A 17411-nucleotide genomic window follows, 5' to 3' on the forward strand; every position below is an offset into this window, starting at 1 on the left:
CTGACCGGGGGAGGTCCCACACCCCCTACAGCGGGAGAAGCCGGGACAGTTTTCTATTGGTTGGTCCAGCCACGTCTCAGTTCTGCAAGTTGGGACATGGGAGAAGGAAGCTTCTCATGCATTCCCGGAGGTGGCCCCAAATGTAGTCTAGCTGGTGCCATTTTCTGCGGCAGGTAAGGCTGGACTGGATGAGCTCCCACCTTGTCCCTCCTCCTCCATGGCCAGGTCCTGAGAGCTTGAGACCGTGGCCCCAGCTTGGGCCTGGGCCTCATCACCGCCCTCGCCCTCACCACCACCGCCACCCGCCTCGCCTCCACCCTCCTCCATGGGCTCCAGCCCCAGTCCATCCATTTCCGAGAAGAGTGGGTCATCAGGGTGGCCAGGGTCTTGGGTGCTGCTACCGCAATCCACACAAGCCTTGAAGAAAGAAAGGATATGAGCGAGTCAGGCAGAGTTCTCACTGCTGACCTGCCACCCCAGCTCCCCTTGTTCCCCAACTCGAGAGTACGTCCCAAAATGTATGCCCAAGAAACATTAATCCATACGGATGCGCATGGGGTCAACAGAATTGGAAAATGTATTGTACTCTGTATCCAGACCGCACTATACATTAGCATAAGATTGGCCGAGAAAAGGTCTACAAAAACACACGTGGTTTAACACTAAGTAACCCAGCAGCAAATTTAGTGGAATTAACATCCTTCAGAATTAATGATCCAAGGAACAATGAGGGGATCAGCCCTTAGCCTCTACCCTTTCAACTTGAGCTCACTTCTTTCTTCTCCCTCCTGGCCCAGACTTGACTTCTCACCATCACATCAAGGGCCCGAGGCAGTTGACCCTTCCGGACCCAGGAGTGCACAGCACCCAGTTCCCTCCGCTGGTCCTCTGAGAACCGAGGCTGCTGCTTCTGCATAGCCCGGAGCCGCTCCCGGTCCTGCTTCAGCACAGAGGCCATGTCCCTGCTCCGGGAAGGGGTTCAGGAGGCAGAGAATGGGAGCTGGGGCCAGGGCCCACGAGGCTGGCATTTTTCCTTTACCTCAACTCCCCAGCTCCCCACTCACTGCCTCATGCTCCTCCCCTGAGCCGGTGCTCTGGGAATTCAGGCCTTCCAAGACCAGGAAAGCTGCCCTCAGCCTGACTAATGATGGGGCTCCAAGGGGCGGAGGGCAGAACAGGAAAGCCCCAGAGCAGAGCCAGGCCCAGAAAGAAAACCCCAAGTTAGCTGCAGAGTGAGGGTGGGCCGCCAGCCTCCCCACTCCTCTGAAAAAGAGGCAGAGGAGGTCCCTGAAAGTCCTCACCTGGAGGGCACCTGATAGGTCATCATGACATGCTGGTCAGCATTGGCCATGAGCAGCCAGATGGGATCCTGGAGCACGTACTTAATGACCTGGTCCCCGGGCTCAGCCCTGGCACGGGCAGCCCCAGCCTCAGCCTCGGAAGAATCGACGCTGCCGAAGTACTTGCTCGTGTGGCTGCTCTGACTGCTGCCTGTAGAGTGAGGGGCGGGCAACCAACAGAGTCAGGCCGCCCAGCGCTCCACCAGGCCTCGCTCAAGCCCACTGGCCTTAGGAAGCAGGGCAGGGGCCCAGGCTGCTTGGCCAAAGTGGGGCCTGGCCTCCCAACCCCCCAGACACTGTCCTACCCCGGGAGGTGTTGTGGGAGGCGGGGCACTCACGCGTGATGCTGGCTGAGGTGCTGCTCCCCTCATGGGAGCCTGAGCCAGACCCAGAGCCCAAGGAGCCCGAGGCAGCAGAGCCCGTGCCAGAGCGTGAGTCCTCCTGCAGCAGCAACTCCAGCAGGTCGCTGGAGCCCGAGAGCGCGTCCTGGTTGGAGGACTCAGTTATCTCCACCTGGGGGAGGGGAGGGAGGGGAGGGATTAAGGGATCAGCACCTAGGCTTCCCTTCAACTGCTGCCTCTGGCCGGGAGCGCACCCAAGCCAAGCGGCCTCTTCCCACTCCATGACAGTGGGCCCAGGCTGAGTGACGAGAGCTGGCGCAGAGCAGCGCCGTGACGCTGGGCCCCTTCCAAGCGGCAGAGGCATGCTCAGAAGTTACTGGGATGTCCTCACCACCTGTCAGACAGATGGGCCTGTCCCCACTTCACAGATGAGGCAGCTGATTCCTGCCTCATTCAGAAATGCAGCTGGGGCCTCCCACCCCACGACACCACCCTCTGGGGACGCCAGGTGGGCAGGAGGAAGTGCAATGGGAGGAGCAGGGGAGAGGGCCGCGTGGGGGCCCTAAGAGGATGGGGGCGGGCCTCGGTGCTCACCGGTCTGGCCGCTGGGTCAGCAGTCTCCTCGCTGGGAGGGGGGCGCGCAGCACTACTCCCCTCGACACGGGGGGACTCCTCAAGCTGCAGCAGATTTAGCTGGAGCGGGGAGCTGCATCTCGAGTTGAAGAGCAGAGAGTCGGGGCAGCGGGGAGGGCTGGGGGGCGGCAGGGGCAGGGACGGAGAAGGGGAGTGGGAGGCGGGGGCCTGGGGTGCCCCACAGGGGTAGGTGGGTGGGGCAGGGAAAAGATAGTTAGGGAGCACCAAAGCCACCACTGGAGTCACCAGCGGGGCAGGGAAAGCCGCAGGAGACACAGATGTGGGCACAGGAGGGAGAGGCTGGGGGCCTCCTCTGGGGGAGAATGCGGGGAGGGGGCAGGGCTGGACCACAGCCGGGAAGGGCGGTGTGGCTGCTGGTGGGGGCCAGGGGGCAGAGGATGGCACAGGTGATGGGTGGGAGACGTGGCAGGGGGCTTCGGCCTGAGGGTTCTGGTGCTGGCGGGAGCGCTTGGCTTTGGATCGGCAGTGGTGGCGGCGGCCGGGGGCTGCGGGGCCGTGGCGGCAGCCTGAGGGGAGAGACTAGGGTAAGCAAGGCCCTCGACCTGGGGGTTAGCACCCCTGCCACCCCGGCCGGCTGCCCTGCCACTCGGACCAGGGAGAGGATAGGCCCCAGAGAGTCTGCCTCCCTGGCCCACACATAACAGAGGGGACTCTGGGGAGGTGGGGGGACCTTCAGGGAAGACGCGGGATTCACTGACAAAGCGGCCGGGGAAGGAGAGGTTACACGAGGCGGGGTGCTGCGGGTGTGCAGAAGACCGAGGCCTGCTGGCGGACAGCAGGCAGGCGAGGTCGTGGACGAGTGGGCAGGTGGCTCCGGGCCAGCCACCAAACTCCAGCAGGCAACTACCAGCCTGGGTGACCCTCCGGCCAGCCTCCCCGCCTGCAGGGGGCCTCCCTCAGGCACCTGGAGGGCTGCCATCTGCCCTTGAAGCCCTGCCCCCACCCGAAGTCGTCCCAGTCCTCCCTGCCGGTCTACACAGATCTCCCAGTCAGCGGCAACTGAGTCCTGAGTGGGCTCGCTTCCTGCCCCGGCCCCCAGACTGGGCCTGGAGTGGCTTACCTGGAGCAGAGCACCCCTGCCTGCCTGTCTCAGTGCTGCCCTCCTCTGGCAGCAGCCTGGACCCCTGCCCGCTGGGGAGGAGCTAGCGAGGGGCCATCCCTAGGCAGGGCCCTGGTGGCGGAGGTGGCAATAGCCTGGGTCCCTGGAGCACAAGGACCTCCCTCAAGAACCCCTCCCCCGACAGTCTGGCCCTAGACCGGGCGCAGGCAGGTGGCTACCCGACTCACCGGGGCCCGAGGGGGCCGTGGAGGAGCCGTCAAGTCCACGCAGCCTGCCGAGGTCGCGGAAACGGCTGAGGAAGGCCTGCTCCTCCTTCTGGGTGTGCAGGGACAGCACAGCCTTGGTCAGGCCCACTGGCCGGTAGGCACCTGTGGCTGGGTCAGGGGCCACCGTGGGGCTGGGGGCTGGGCTGGGAGCTGGGCCGGGAGGCAGGCCAGGCAGGTCCTCCATCATGATGATGTCTGAGGAAGATGAGACAGGGGAAAGGTCAGAATCACCTTAAGTGTTAGCACACCCACACCACACGGCACCCTCCACGTCCAGCAGCCCAGCCAAAGACCTGGCCTCTGCCCTGCGGCCAAGCCTGGGCCTCCCCTGCATCTCTTGGCCGCCTCCCCACCGAGAACTGGCTCTGGGCCTTCTTCCCCATGTAAAGCCGTCCCAGGGTAAGAAAGGATACTCAGTCCCCGCCAGTGGCACTACCCTAGGATGACCCCCCCGTGACTCCTTGGAAGGGAAGCCCACACCTCGCACTTCCCTCACTCGTTTTCCAGGTCAATGCCCGAAGACCCTTCAGGGCTTTTCAACAGTCCCTGCCTCGACCCTCTGCGGGCAGCACCTCAGGCTGAACTACACCCCAGACTTTGTGTGTGAACTGACGGTGAGAACACAGGAAGCAGGATGAGGGACAGACAAGGCGGCAGAGGCTGGCAGGCGGGTGGAGAGCAAGAAGCGGCAGCCCTGAGCTAAGACGGGGGCCTCCTTCTCTCCATCAGGAACCAGAGGGCGGGAGAAGGCAGCCGGCAGGAGGGGGGAGGCTGGCTGGGGGAGCAGATGGAGCCCGGGCACCGCCACCCTCAGCCACGTCCGTACCCGATTCCGGGGGCTTCTTGTCTCCCACATGGACGATGGTGGAGCTGAAGCTACACTGACTGGTGACGGACACCACACTCTCCGCCTTATTGGCCAGGGCGAGCGGGCTCAGGGCGCCTCCTCCCACCACCGGCTCCTTCAGAGGGGCAGCCCCCTCCCCAGACAGCACTGCCGATGGATCTGTACGGAGAGATGGTGCCAGTTACCGCCCCGCTGGGAGGCTGGGAGAGGAAACCCCAGTGGGGGTGGGGAGAGAGAGGAGCGTGGAGATCTGGAGGCTGGGCAGGGATGGGACAGAGTGAGGTGGGGCCCCAAAGACAGAAATGCAGACGCAGGAACAGAGGACAGGGTTGTGGAGGCAGGATGGCCTGGCTCTTCACCTTTCTCGGCCCCCACAGAGACCGCTCCCGCCCGCTGCCTGTCCTCGTCGGAGGCCGAAGAGGCGGTGCAGGACGAGGAGGAGGTGCATTTGCGCTTGGTCGTGCTGGGGAGGTTGCAGCTCTCCAGGTACCTGAGGAAGCAGAGAAGACATGAGAGCAGCGCCTGGGTGGGGCAGGGCCGGGGCCCAAGCGGGAGAAGGGGCCAGGATGGCCGTACCTGAGGATGCTGTCCAGGCAGTTGATCTGCTGGTAGGAGCAACTGGAGGCTTCTTTCCGCTCAGCCTCCTCAGGAGCCAAGGCTAGCGGGGCCTGGGTCAGAGCAGGGGCCACCTCCAGCTCTGGGTCTGCGGATTGGCAGGGAAGTGTCTTGGCCTTGAACGTGCCTGTAGCTGGGCCGAGGATAGAAAAGCTTCTTTGGGTTGGGCTGAGGGTCATGGGACCCGCCCCGCCCCAGGCCTCACTCCTCACCCACACCCTCACCAACTCACCAGGGACATGGGGCTGGGGCAGAGGCCGGGCCCGGGACTCAATAAAAAGCTGCTGCCCCTGATGCTTCACCAGGTGCACATCCTTACAGATCTGCTGGAAGGTCACCTGTGGGGCAGGGCAGTGGGCAGCATTGGGGGGGGGCGTGGCCAGCCTGGGGAGCCCAGGGTGTAGCGCAAGAAAAAGGCCCCAGGGCTTCCCTGGTGGCGCAGTGGTTAAGAGTCCACCTGCCGACGCAGGGGACACGGGTTCGTGCCCCGGTCCAGGAAGATCCCACATGCCGCAGAGCGGCTGGGCCTGTGAGCCATGGCCGCTGCGTCCGGAGAGGCCACAACAGTGAGAGGCCCACGTACCGCAAAAAAAAAAAAGAAAAAGGTCCCAGTGGGGAGGAGCAAAGATCACTATGAGAGCAGGACGAGAAAGGAGGTAGACGAGGCTCCTCTGGGCTTGGCAGTGCTGACTCTGAGAACAAGGGAACAGGAGACTAAAGGGGTAAAGTGGCAGAGAGGCACTCACCGGCGCAGGAGGCCCAGGTCCCTCGGCGTCACCCCCGTTGCTGGCACTGGAGGAGCCAGGGCTGAGGAGAGGGCCTGGGGAAGTCACCTGGCCGACTCCACAGAACCCGGTAGGGCTGGGGCTGTGCACAGGCTGAGGCAGGAAGAGCGACAGGTCAGATGTCCACAGCCCTGTTCCGCACCCCTTCCTCATTCTCAAGCCCCGTCCCCTCAACTCTCACCTGTAACAGCAGCCGGTGGATCTGCTCAGAGAGCTCCTGGATATCAGGGTCCAGGGAGAGAGTGGGACTGGGGACTGGGGGAGTGAACACGTCTTCATTCAGGGGCGCCCTGCGGGGTGGGAAGGATGAGCTGAGCCCTACCCCCTCCACACTGGCCCGCCCTCCAGGGCACCACCCACTTACGTGCGTACTTTGTGGCGGCCCAACACAAAGGCCACCTTGCGGCTCCAGGGGTGCACGAAGCCAGCCCAGCTGGTGTCCATGGTGACGTACTCCCCATTCCGGGCGCAGAAGCGGATAGGGGAGTGGTCAAAGGGCTGGCCAGCCAGCTGCAGGACTGAAGGGAGTGGGAAATGAGATGCAGGTCAGTGGGAGGGAGAGCTAAGTAAGGTTGTGGAGCCCCCTGGAGGCCCCCCCCCCCCGAAATCCAAGAGGCCAAGGCGCTGAAAGACACAACTACAAGGACAGCTGTTAGGAAGCTCTGGAGACAGCCGGAAGGGAGCGCAAGATGAAAGGAACTCACTCTTCTTGTGGATGGCCAGCATGAGGGGTCGGTCCTCGGGATGCAGGAAAAGGAGCACTGGGGCCCCCAGGAGGTCCTGGGGGAGGTAGCCCAGCAACGGGGCGGCCCTGAAATGACAGGAGGCATCAGAATGGCCAAAGCCTCAGCCCTGGACACCTCCTTTTCCTCCAGGTCCTGACCTCACCTTTCATCCACATCCTGGAAGAGGCAGCTGGGCGTGTGCCTTGTAGTGAAGATCCTCTTGTCGGGGGGAATCCGGGGAGCTGAGGCACAGAAAGCATGGCCATTGGATTTCCTCCAGAACGGTCCAGCTCCGCAGCCCTCCATGCTGCCTCAGGCCCAGGCTGGCTGGCAGACAGTTCTCTCCACAGCTCTGCCCTGGGCCCTCTAGCCTACAAAGATGGTCTGGCCAATCTTTGTGCCCCGTGCCAATAATGAAACTGAAAACCAAGGTACTCTGCTTTGCCCTCTCCTAGCTTAGGGCTCTCGTCCAACTCTACCTCTAAAGGGGCGTTCAAACCCTCATCCTAACAATACATCGTGTTCCAAAACTGTCTTCCACACTCCTGTCCTGCCTCACGCCCAGCCTAGAGAAGGCCCCCTTCCTCCTACCCCAACCAGGCCAGGCGCCTGGCCCGCCCACCTTCATAACCAGAGTGAACGCGCTCTGCAAGCAGCAGGCAGCACGGCTGTGCAGGGGCCCCATCAGCGACCCGGATCTTGGTCACATATGGGGTTAGGCGGAATGGCTGGTACCGAGGCCCGGGATCTCGGTCGGGACCCCCTCTAGCAAGGAAAAGAAAGAGGCATTAGGGACTGTCAGTGAAGAGCCACCCACCACCCACCTCAAGGTCATGGGCCACACAGCAAAGAAAAACGGGGTGTGGGAGGTGCAAGGGGTCTGCTCCCACGTCCCCTGCCTACCTGATACGGCAGAAGACAGACTTCTCCTGGGTGAAGTCCTTGAGGCCTGAACCTGAGACAGACCAGGAGGGCAGTAAGCACAGCTCCCCATCCCCTCCCCGGGCTGAGAAAAACCCAGCAAGGAAAAGCCTGGGGCCCCTGGCCCCTCATGGCAGGTGCTTCCTGGAACTGCTCATCCCTCCCCCCAAGCACTTCGGGACCTCACCTGCCGAGGCCCCCGTGCCCCAGGTGGGCAGGCGAGATGGGGCAGTGGAACCATAGAAGACGCCCACATCCTGGGGAGCCAGGAGCTCTGAGAAGCGGGCACCGCGGAACACATCCTGCTTGCAGCGCAGCAGGACACCTGCCTGCTCAGAAATGTAGACGATGCGGCCTGTCAGGAAGGAGACAGCCACGGAGAAAGTATCCTAGGCGAGAAAGCAAAAACAAGAGCAGGTTCAGGAGCTGTGGGAGTGGGGCTGGGGGTGCGTCGGGATACAGAGGCTGGGCTGCGCTGACCTGGTTGCGAAGCGTGTACTCAGATGTGATGTGCTCCAGTTCCTCCAGAGTGTAGGTGGACATGTCCATGGCACAAGGCTCGCCCTCCTCCAGGCTCCACTGCTGGTAGTATTCCTGGTTGGCTGCAGGGTGCGGGCAGCGGCACACTTAGTGAGGAGACTGCCCCCATGGTAGTAGCCCAGGACCTGAACATTGCCCTCCCAGGAAGCACCACTCACCTTGCACCTGCTTGACACAGGCCAGTGCGTACTGCAGCGTGGCCAGGGTCCCAGAGCGGCCCTTGCCCCTGCGCTCTGGTGGCAGCCGAAGCTTGAGCTCCCGCAGCGCCGTCATGAGTTCTTTCTGGGTCCTTGCCCGAGCTGACTGTTCACTGCTGCAGGGCCCACAGGGAGGGAACGAGTATAGACATTAGCCCCAGAGCGTGGCCCCCAGCCCTCTCCCCCAGCCCTCACCCCACGAACCTGCAGCCACTGGTAGACGGGTTGTCCTGCTCTGAGCTGGCACTCAGGAGGCTGTAGGCAATGGAACTGCTGGGTGGGGATGGGCTCTGAGAGTTTGTGCTAGGGGAGAAGCAACAGACCCAACATGAGGAGAAAGTGGCCAGCAGCACAGGCCTGTCTCCCAGCTCAGTCTGCTCAAAAGACCACTCCTAGCACCTGCAACCCATCCAAACACACCTCTTGCTGCTTTCAGTGGTGTCCAGAAGGGCCGAGTCCTTGCCATTGCCTGAGGAGGAGCTATGTGAGCTCCGCTGAGATGCACCCCTGGACTCCGGTCCATTGGACTCATTGCCGCTGGAGCCATTGCTGTTGGCATCCGTGTCGTCAGCCACGCTGGGGCCAGGACAAGGTCGATGCTGTGGAGGCCCAGGGGATGGAGCCCCTCCAGGACAAAAGGATTCCCCCGGCCTGGGGTCCCCTCCCCCATCAGCCCCTTCGAGGGGGCCGCTCATGTCTGGGCCATGGGGAGCGCAGGAGAACAGGGAAGGCGGAGAGGCCACCAGAGAGGCACGAGGGGGCCGGGAGGCCTGGCCAGGGGAATGAGGTGGGAGACTCAAGCCTCAGAGAGTTGAGAAGTTTGATCACAGCCAGCGCCTGAAAAGAAAGACCAAGAAGGAGAAAAACCTGGGCTGTAAATTCACAACACCTGCCAATTTCATTCAGCCCCTCCCTTTCGGGCCCCCACGTTCCTGAGACCCAGGCTTTCAATATGGAGCCTAAGCAATTTCTGTTTCCTGTCCGCGTACGGGGCGGGGGAGCGTCGGGGGGCTGCAGGTGGAAAGGGGCCTCTCTTGGTCCTTCCCCCACATCCCCTGCCAGCGTGGCCTGAGGCGGTAATACCTAAACGGTCGACTAGAAAGAACTTCAGCTGTGAGCCACAGCCTGGATACTTCCCATTCCCAAATTCCCAGCAGGCCCCCACTCCACCTAGAACTCCAAGGCCTCGGAGCAGGGTGCGAGCCTGCCGCCTTCTATATTTAGGCCTCCGGGCTAATTTTATCCGGGGGCGGTGCCACCTCCGCCGCACATGCGCGCGGACTTGCGCGGCCCCACCACGCGCTTCCGCCGCCACTGCGGTCGCCAGGGAAACCGACGTCAGCGGCTGAGCTCAGCGGTTGCTGGAGGGCCCGCAAGAGGGCGGGGGAGGGGGCGACCCCTCCCCCATTTCTCGGCGGAAACGGGGCAACGACACACTCCCGCACTCGCAAGCGCGACCAGGGGTCGCCCACCTCTAATAGATCCCCAGTCCCCGGAGGGCCGAGTGGCCGTAGGAAGAGGGGCAGCCATCGGGGTTTCAGAGGCTGGCCTTGCTCCCCAGGGCAAAACACAACCACCACCGCCCTCCGCGCAAAAGCCCCTAGACTGGCGCTCTCCAGGATCCCAATCATTCTGGTCAAGACAACACAGCCTTTCCTCCCCTGGTCCCTGCACCTTCTCCCGACCCCCAGGACCGCGGCCTGCCATTGTCAGGAACCCAGGAATCCTCTCTCTTCGGTCCCCTACTTTTCTATACACTCGCCGCCACCGCCACCCCCCCCCCCCCACACACACAGCCATCCGAAGCAGACACACTCTGCTCTGACCAAGGGACGGACAAAGGACAGAGACGGCTGTTCCCTTACTCTCCCTCCAACCACACCCCCAACCTCAGAGCATTTTCTGAGCTTCAGGAGAAAAGGGAAGGCTGTGGCCAACAGCAGGAACTAGCACCGGGAACGAGATGTTCCAGTTTGAACCGGGCTGACATCACAGCCGGCGCGAGGCCAGGGACTGGAGGAGGGAGCGCGGGAAGCGCGGAAAGCCCGAAGGGGTCCTGGTGCTGGGGCAAAACCGGAGACCCCCGAGTGACAAAGGCAGCAGGGGGCATGCCTGATGAGGGTCAGGTGTGGGGCCGGGGCAGCTGGGAGCTGGGGGCAAAGCTGGAGATAAGGTAGGCAGGTCAGGAGTGCGGACGCCCAGTGCAGGATTGTGAGGAATACCTAGGTCCCCGGGGACAGGGAGCGGGTGGACAACGGCAAGGAAGGCGGATTATTGGTGTGCCGTCTGAGTGCCCGGGCCGAAAGCGGCCCATCAGGCTGGAAGTGGCGGCAGTCAGGCTCCGGGCCGAAGACCGGCCCCTGGGGTGGCCGCGGAGATGCTTACCTGGCCGCGCGAGTGCCCTCCGGTCGCCTGCCCGCCGCCGTTGCACCCCGCAGCTGAGTGCAAGCTCCGCGGGGCCAGGAGGCGGGTTGCATAACGCCAGGCGCTGCCCCTCATTGGCCTCCTGCCGGCGGAGCCACAGGCCCCGCCCCCAATTGGCTGGGGATCTCGTCCCGGCGCCTGATTGGCTAGTGGCCCCCACTGAGGTCAGGGCTGTGTCACACACACGGGCGCACGTGGATCTGGGTGCTGGCGCTGGGCTGAAGGGCCCCAGACACCACAGCCCAGCCAATGGGCGCGGAACGCCTTGTACAGTAAATAATGGAAGGGAGGGGAGGGGAAGGGAGGGGAGGTAAGCTGTCCCTCTTCAGCGAACATACCAGGGCCACAGTAGGTATTTAAGATAACTCTACTTCCTGAACTGACCAGCCTTGCACAACAGGACACCCTGGCCTTGCCAGGGGTGGGCAGAAAGAATGCAGACCTTAGGAGGTGGGCCAAGCTGGATGAGACAGCTGGTCCCTGGGAGGAGATGGACAGAAAACCCAGCTTGGCCTTTCCTAGGTTCCCCTCCCCAGCCTTGTCATCACAATAGAGCCACTTTACCCAATCCCTTCCTCTGACACTTCAAATCCTGTGGACAGCTAGGAGGAGGGTAATCGAGGGTCCACATCTGAGGAGGGGTTGGAGTGGGGGGAAGGATGCAAACAATAGAAGGGGCAGCCAGAGCCAACAGGAGCTGTGAAGGGAAACAATGGCAGGTGTTTCCATGGCCAATCAGGGAAAAGGTCACCGGGCAACCTACGTGGTGATTAGTGCTTCTCTCCTGAGGATGCAGCCACCCACAGTTACGGCTGCACCAAAAGTAGGGGCCAGGCAGCCAAGGCTGCAGGGGAACAAAGGGGTGGCTGAGAGAAGAAACCTTAGACAAAGGTGGGGTGGCAAGGGCTTCAGGTCCCCACCGCAAGGAGAAGAGAAAGCCAAGGACCTCATCATCTGTCTCCTTAACTGTATTCCGCAGCCTCCAGGAGAGAACCTGACACGCAGTAGGTGATCATAAACATGGCGACGTTGTAACTAGAGCTAGGGGAGGGGGAGGGGCCTCAGTAATAGAGAAGGAGCTGGAAATTATAATTTTTTTTAAGAGGCAAGAAGCAGAACACTGAGTCCTAAATTTGGGGGAACAAAGTGCCACCTTGGGCCGCGAAGAGCTGCAGTTACACAGACCCCCCTCCATCCAAGACTGATGCGTAGTTCCTCTCAGGGCTCCCTGGAAACGTGGGTGGCAAGTGAAGAGCCTGATGCTGACGTAATCAGCGTGGGTGCACACGCCTGTTACGTGGCCTAAGCTTTCCTTAACCATTGTGTTCCCCATGGGGGGTGGGGGGGTGGGCAGGGTCAGGGCTCTGTGGAAAAGCTTACAGAATAACCCAGAAAAACCAAAGCAAGAAAACAGGAAATAAAGGATTGAGGAGCCTGGATTCTCAGTCTTCTCTCCTTGAAAATGTCCCCCCAACTCATATATTGTGGCTCAGTCCCTTGTCTCCTTTTCAAACACCTCTTCTCTGGAAACATCGTTTTTCTTCTTCCTCAGCACTCCTTAGGGCTCTAGATGTGATCTCCCCCGGCACAGGCGATCCTTGCTCTCCACCTCCACCTCCACCTCCATATTTTCCTTTTGCGTAGACAACAAGGGTCCAGCGCTCCAGCAGCTCTCAAGGCCCTAATCAGGATCCTGCCTCACGGTCCCCACAGTAACCAGACCCTGCTGCCGTCAATGGAGGAGAGGGGGCGGGAGGCGGCGGTGACGTCAAGCGGAGGAAGGGGGCGGGGCGAGGCAGCCGGGGAATGTGGGGCAGGGAGGATGGAGAGGCAGCGGTTTGGGAGGCGGCCAGCCCGAGAGGGCGGCGGCCAGCGAACTTGGGAACATCCTGTTCTTTTGGCTGGTAGCCCAGGACATGCACCCAGCCTGGGCGCCTCCCCCCAACCCAACGACAGCCACCCTGTCCCAAAGCCAGGGATTCCTGGAGAGAGGATTAGGAGGAAGGGGTCCCCCTCCCCCGCCCCCACGCCTGGCTCTCTTCTCCAGACTCGCATCCGCCCTCCCCTTGGCTTGCTCCTACAGCTCCTGGCATTGGCTTTCCCCCTCTTCCAGACTGTACACATCTGCTGGCCCGATCCCAAAGCCAGGGCGGGGAAGTTGGAGGCCAGGTTCTGCAAGAGACCTTTGCTCCTTCCCTGAGGCCCCCTTCAGAGCCTGAATCTCTTGTTACTATGGTAGCAGAGACAGGGAGGAGGGATAGGGAGGAGAATGGGTCTAGGATGAGGAACTCGAACTGGGAAAGAGCAAGTGGCCCAGCCTGGGCCTGGATCCTGGGAGAGGGATAAAAGGGAGGAATGAAGGTTTGGGGCTGGTGCCTCAAGACAAGAACCAGGAAGAGGGAAATGGGGCGGGGGTCACTAAGATTTGCAAAAAAACGTAAGAATATGAGAATAGTTCCCAACCACAGCATTCACATAAATCTTACGCCCTGTCACTGTTCTTTTGTCACCCTATAGCAATTTTCTTTTACCTAAAAAAAAAAAAATTAAAAACATGACCCAGGCATTGCGCTGAGCACTTTACATACATTATCTTATTTAATCTTCAGAACAATCCTGCGAGATGGGTATCATTATCCCCATTCCACAAGGACCAACTAAGGCTCAGAAGTTACCAAACTTGCCTAAAATGTCTCATAATCAGTTCTCAGGCTCTTAACAAATGGGACCCAGGGTTCAAATCTGAGCTCTGATAATGGCTTGTCATTCTGATTTCTTACCCTTCAGGAACCTTTGAGGTGTTACCAGCTCTGGGAACCTGGGCCTCTCAAACACTCAGCCAATTCTAAGTTTGGTGCCTAAAACACAGACTCCATCCAACCTCTCCTCTACCCTGGGACATTCAGTTTGCACTCTCCACACACTTCAAATCATCACAGTCCCAGTTTTCACATGCTCACAAAGTCCTTGAGATCACCCTAGCAGCCACCAGCCCCAGTGACTTCCTAGGAACCCCACTTCCTCACTCTTCCACCTTACCGCAGGTCACTTTACCACAGGCCTCGTTGCTTGTACAGACAGATACCAGAGCACCCTGTTGGTGCCTCCTCAGCTCCAGGGGCTCAGGAAGACAAGTATACAACCAATCTGCACAAGCCCATCCTCCCTCTCAGGATCCGACAGTTACTACCCCACGTTTTCTCCCAAAGATGGCTCCGAGTCCCAACCCCTCCCCTTTACACATGAGAAAGACATCCAGAGCCCTGATGTGACTAGCTCAGGGTCACACAAATCATCACCTCACCCTTTTTCAAATCACCGTATCCCCTTTGGTACCCTCTCAACTGCCCTACCAGGACCTCTCTCCAGCCTCAGAACCCCTGCCTATTCCAAGTGCTTAAGGCACCTACCAAAACAGCAGTCACGCACTGGAACGTCTCCCACCGGCTCTCAGGGGTCCTGTCCCGTACCTCCCTGGGAGTAGGGTTCTCAGCTCCCTCAGTTCGCTGGCTGCTGAGCCCCTCCCCGCGGCAGTCAGGGATACAGGGACCCTAGGGCGTTGAGGGATTTGATGTCAAGGATTCCCGCTCCCCTCTCTCAAGAGCTGAGTTCGCAGCCCCTATTCCCCCGCAACCATCAGAGCTCCCACCGCGGTGATCACGCATTTGCAAGATCCCCCTCACGGCAATGCATTAACACCCCTCCTTACAGAACCACCGTGGAAAAACCCATACCGACCGCAGCTCCTCACCCTCCACGCCTCAGCACTTACCGCTCAGCGCGCACGCCGTCCAATTTCTTCCTAACTAGGATCAAGGAGACTTGGATTGGCTTCTCCAGGCCCGCCCGCCGACCAGGATGCCACGCCCCTCAAGCTTATTGGCCGAAGGGCGCCGACCCATGCCCCGCGCCGCGTGCGGCCGCCCAGCCCCCGCACTGCCACCATTGGCGCCGCCCGCCTCCCTCATCTTCTCATTGGTCAGTTTGCCAACCAGCAGTGACAGATCCACGTGCGGGAGGGGCCACCCTAGCACGTTGATTGGAAGCTGACCGAAAGCCACGCTCACATCCACCTCCGAAGTTCTTACTGGCTGTGGCAGCGTCCCCCGACCCGCCTAGATCGGTGACGCGGACGCCAGTCCAGTCCTCCAAATTTTCTCATAGGCTGAGAAGTCCCGGAGCTGTAGAGGACACGTGCGGGCGATCTCACGCGGCAACTTGTTTACCTAGAAGCTGGGGATTTTCCTTGACGACACGCTAACCCAGGACGGCCGAGTCTGCGCAGGCGCAGATGTGAGCAATGGTGGCTTTGGTGGGGGCGCTTTGTGAGCCGTTAGGCGCGTGACAAGAGCGCCCCCGCGCTGGGACTGTGGACCTGGGTTCCTGAAGCTCCCTGAAGCTGGAAGCTGCTGGCATTACGGTGAAGCGATCTTCAGGTCTCAGTGCCGCGTGGTAACGATGAAGATGATAGCCAACTTCCAGATTGTATTTTCTGTGGGCCAGGCCATGCGCTTCTTACAAACCCGGAGGAGGGGGCTGATCTACTTCCCACTGTCTCATAAATGAGACTGAGATCCAGCAAGGTTACATAATGTATCCGGATTAACACGCTAGTCTCTACTGGGATCAAGATTTGAACTCAGGTCCCTGATACGATAAAGGTGGGCCCTAAGGCCTGCGGGAACCCTAAACATGTGAAGGACTCAGTAGATGAAGCACAAAAAGGCCCTGAGCACTGTCTTGAAAATAGTAAGCCCTCAACAAGTGATGAACATTATAATGACTGTATACATAATGATAAGAATCACCTGGGTCCCTTACAACTGCGGAATCAATCTCCGGGAAAGGGACCTAAAAATCTATTTTTAAAAGCATTCCCGGTAGTTCTTAGGAGCCTAAAAGTTTGGGAAACACTATTTAGGTTTCCTAGGCTGCTGAATCCTCATGCTGCAGCACAGAGAAGTGGGCCCTCCAGAACTCACCTAGCACTCGCCACCCACTGTTAAAAGTGCCTGTGGGCAGGGATGCTAGGGTGCCACGTCAAGGGCGTTATGGAGCTGGAGGTTAAAGGAGTTCAGTATGGGGTCCAGAGCCACTAGTCGGGCAACACTGAGTGCAGGGGCAGCAGGCCATCTACAGCCAGCTCCACACCGCACTCGGCTGGATCTCCCTGAGCTGTTTTGTCCAATAAGTATTTACTAACGCCTTCTGGATGTAGCACTGTGCTAGGCACAATGAGGGAGAGACGTTTCACAGTTGTCCATCTACTTCAGGCCTAGGAGTACATGACCACGGGAGAGACTGCAGAGCATTTGAGACTTAAATCAAGGAGCAGAAAGGGATCCAATAAACAGCAGGAGCATGCCCGCAGGGAAGTGGGGGGTGGGGGGGAAGCTGGGAAGCCCAGACCTCAGGGTTCACGGGACCGAGAGACACTGGGATCATGAACACTTCCCATTATCAACTCCTGGTGCCCCCTCGTGGCCACTTGGTGAATCACACTTTGCCTTTGCCCCGCCCAAGGTCAGGCCCCCTGGCAAAGCTGTCCCTTCCAGATGTATCTTCTCAACCTTCCTGTTACACCTGCAGATCCAATACGCTTCCCACTGGTTAAGAAAAGATCTTAAAACACCACCTGGTTACTCATTACACATTTATTGTACATTTTCACAATCTGGATGCGCCACAGAATTGGGGGCATGGGTGGAGGGAAGGGGGGCAGGGGATACTGGGATAATATGGGGGGTCTAGAACACAGCACCCTCACCCCCAGCATCTCTCCCTACCCTTTCACACCACAGCTTCGATCTCCCTGCTCCCCCTCCACACAGGAACCTCGACTGTGGGGGGAAGGAAGAGTTTAGGGGGTGCCCTCCAGTGGCAGGTTAAGGGACTGCACCCTCAGACCCCTAAAATTGTGCCATTTAAAAAGACATTAGACCCTTCCTTCATCATTTCACCTAAGGAGGAGACCCGGAGAGGGGCAAGAATCCCCGTCTTGCAGCGCGTCCCATGCACACATTGGCAGTGACCAGTACTCCCAGCCTGAGTTCAAAGGGGCAGTCAGAGGAGCTGGGCAGTGACGGGGCAACACCCCCCAATGAGGGAGGAGGGATTTCAGTTCAGCCCCCAGCAGGGGTGGGGCCAGAGATTTCAGGAAGGAACTGGGGGGATTCTTTGCCCTGCCCCATCCTCCCCAAGGCAGTGATGACCCCCCCGACACACTGGCAGCCACCTCTCCCAAGAGAGATCAGATTGTGGCCAACCCCCAACTCTCCTGGTGGGAGGAGGAGGAGGCAGATCAGGCAGATGGGAGGGAGGGAGACCCCATGGGAATGTCAACTGAGCACCCCACACGGAAACTGGGGAGCAGGAATGTGGGGAGAGACTCCAAGTGGCAGAATTATTGGTCCATCATAACACACTGAACTCCAAGACACTTACACACCAGCTGGGGGGAGGGAAAGGAGGGACAAGAGGTTTGGAAAATCGGGGTAGGGGAGGCAAACTGGACTAGGGGGGCTAGGAGGAGGCGATCCTGGGGGCCAGAAGAACCTGGCTCCCCAAAAGCCCAGGCTCCCCACCACCTGCAAGTAACGTCATGCAAATGAAAGTGTGATACAAGGACCAACAGGGACTAACTCCTCAGTAAAAAAGAAACACAGGTTGAAAGACTGAACATAAGAGAAAATGGGG

The 17411-nt window shown here is 60.0% G+C and overlaps 1 protein-coding gene across 1 annotated transcript; it reads right to left on the bottom strand.

Annotated features, from left to right (window-relative positions):
- Positions 1-147: 147 nt before the first annotated feature.
- Positions 148-8986, bottom strand: PER1 (period circadian regulator 1). The gene is made up of 22 exons (XM_065896404.1): positions 8712-8986; positions 8496-8594; positions 8253-8407; positions 8035-8156; positions 7742-7943; positions 7537-7588; positions 7256-7398; positions 6797-6875; positions 6613-6719; positions 6273-6426; positions 6090-6198; positions 5870-6001; positions 5356-5461; positions 5085-5256; positions 4868-4998; positions 4488-4667; positions 3614-3856; positions 2276-2841; positions 1679-1853; positions 1302-1491; positions 812-962; positions 148-417 (listed from the first exon to the last, which is right to left on the bottom strand). The coding sequence occupies exons 1-22, from the start codon at positions 8984-8986 to the stop codon at positions 148-150; spliced, it is 3813 nt and encodes a 1270-aa protein (XP_065752476.1).
- Between the last annotated feature and the right edge of the window lie 8425 nt (positions 8987-17411).

The sequence above is a fragment of the Phocoena phocoena genome, chromosome 19 (genome assembly GCF_963924675.1).
Source record: "Phocoena phocoena chromosome 19, mPhoPho1.1, whole genome shotgun sequence".
In the NCBI taxonomy this organism is placed as follows: domain Eukaryota; kingdom Metazoa; phylum Chordata; class Mammalia; order Artiodactyla; family Phocoenidae; genus Phocoena; species Phocoena phocoena.

What these genes read in the sequence shown, in the direction of transcription:
- PER1 (XM_065896404.1), bottom strand. Translation starts at nt 8,986, where the DNA reads ATGAGCGGCCCCCTCGAAGGGGCTGATGGGGGAGGGGACCCCAGGCCG. An exon ending in CCGTCTACCAGTGGCTGCAG is followed by an intron (nt 8,408 to 8,495) that starts GTTCGTGGGGTG and finishes TGGGCCCTGCAG; the next exon opens with CAGTGAACAGTCAGCTCGGG. An exon ending in TCTGTCTTCTGCCGTATCAG is followed by an intron (nt 7,399 to 7,536) that starts GTAGGCAGGGGA and finishes TTTCCTTGCTAG; the next exon opens with AGGGGGTCCCGACCGAGATC.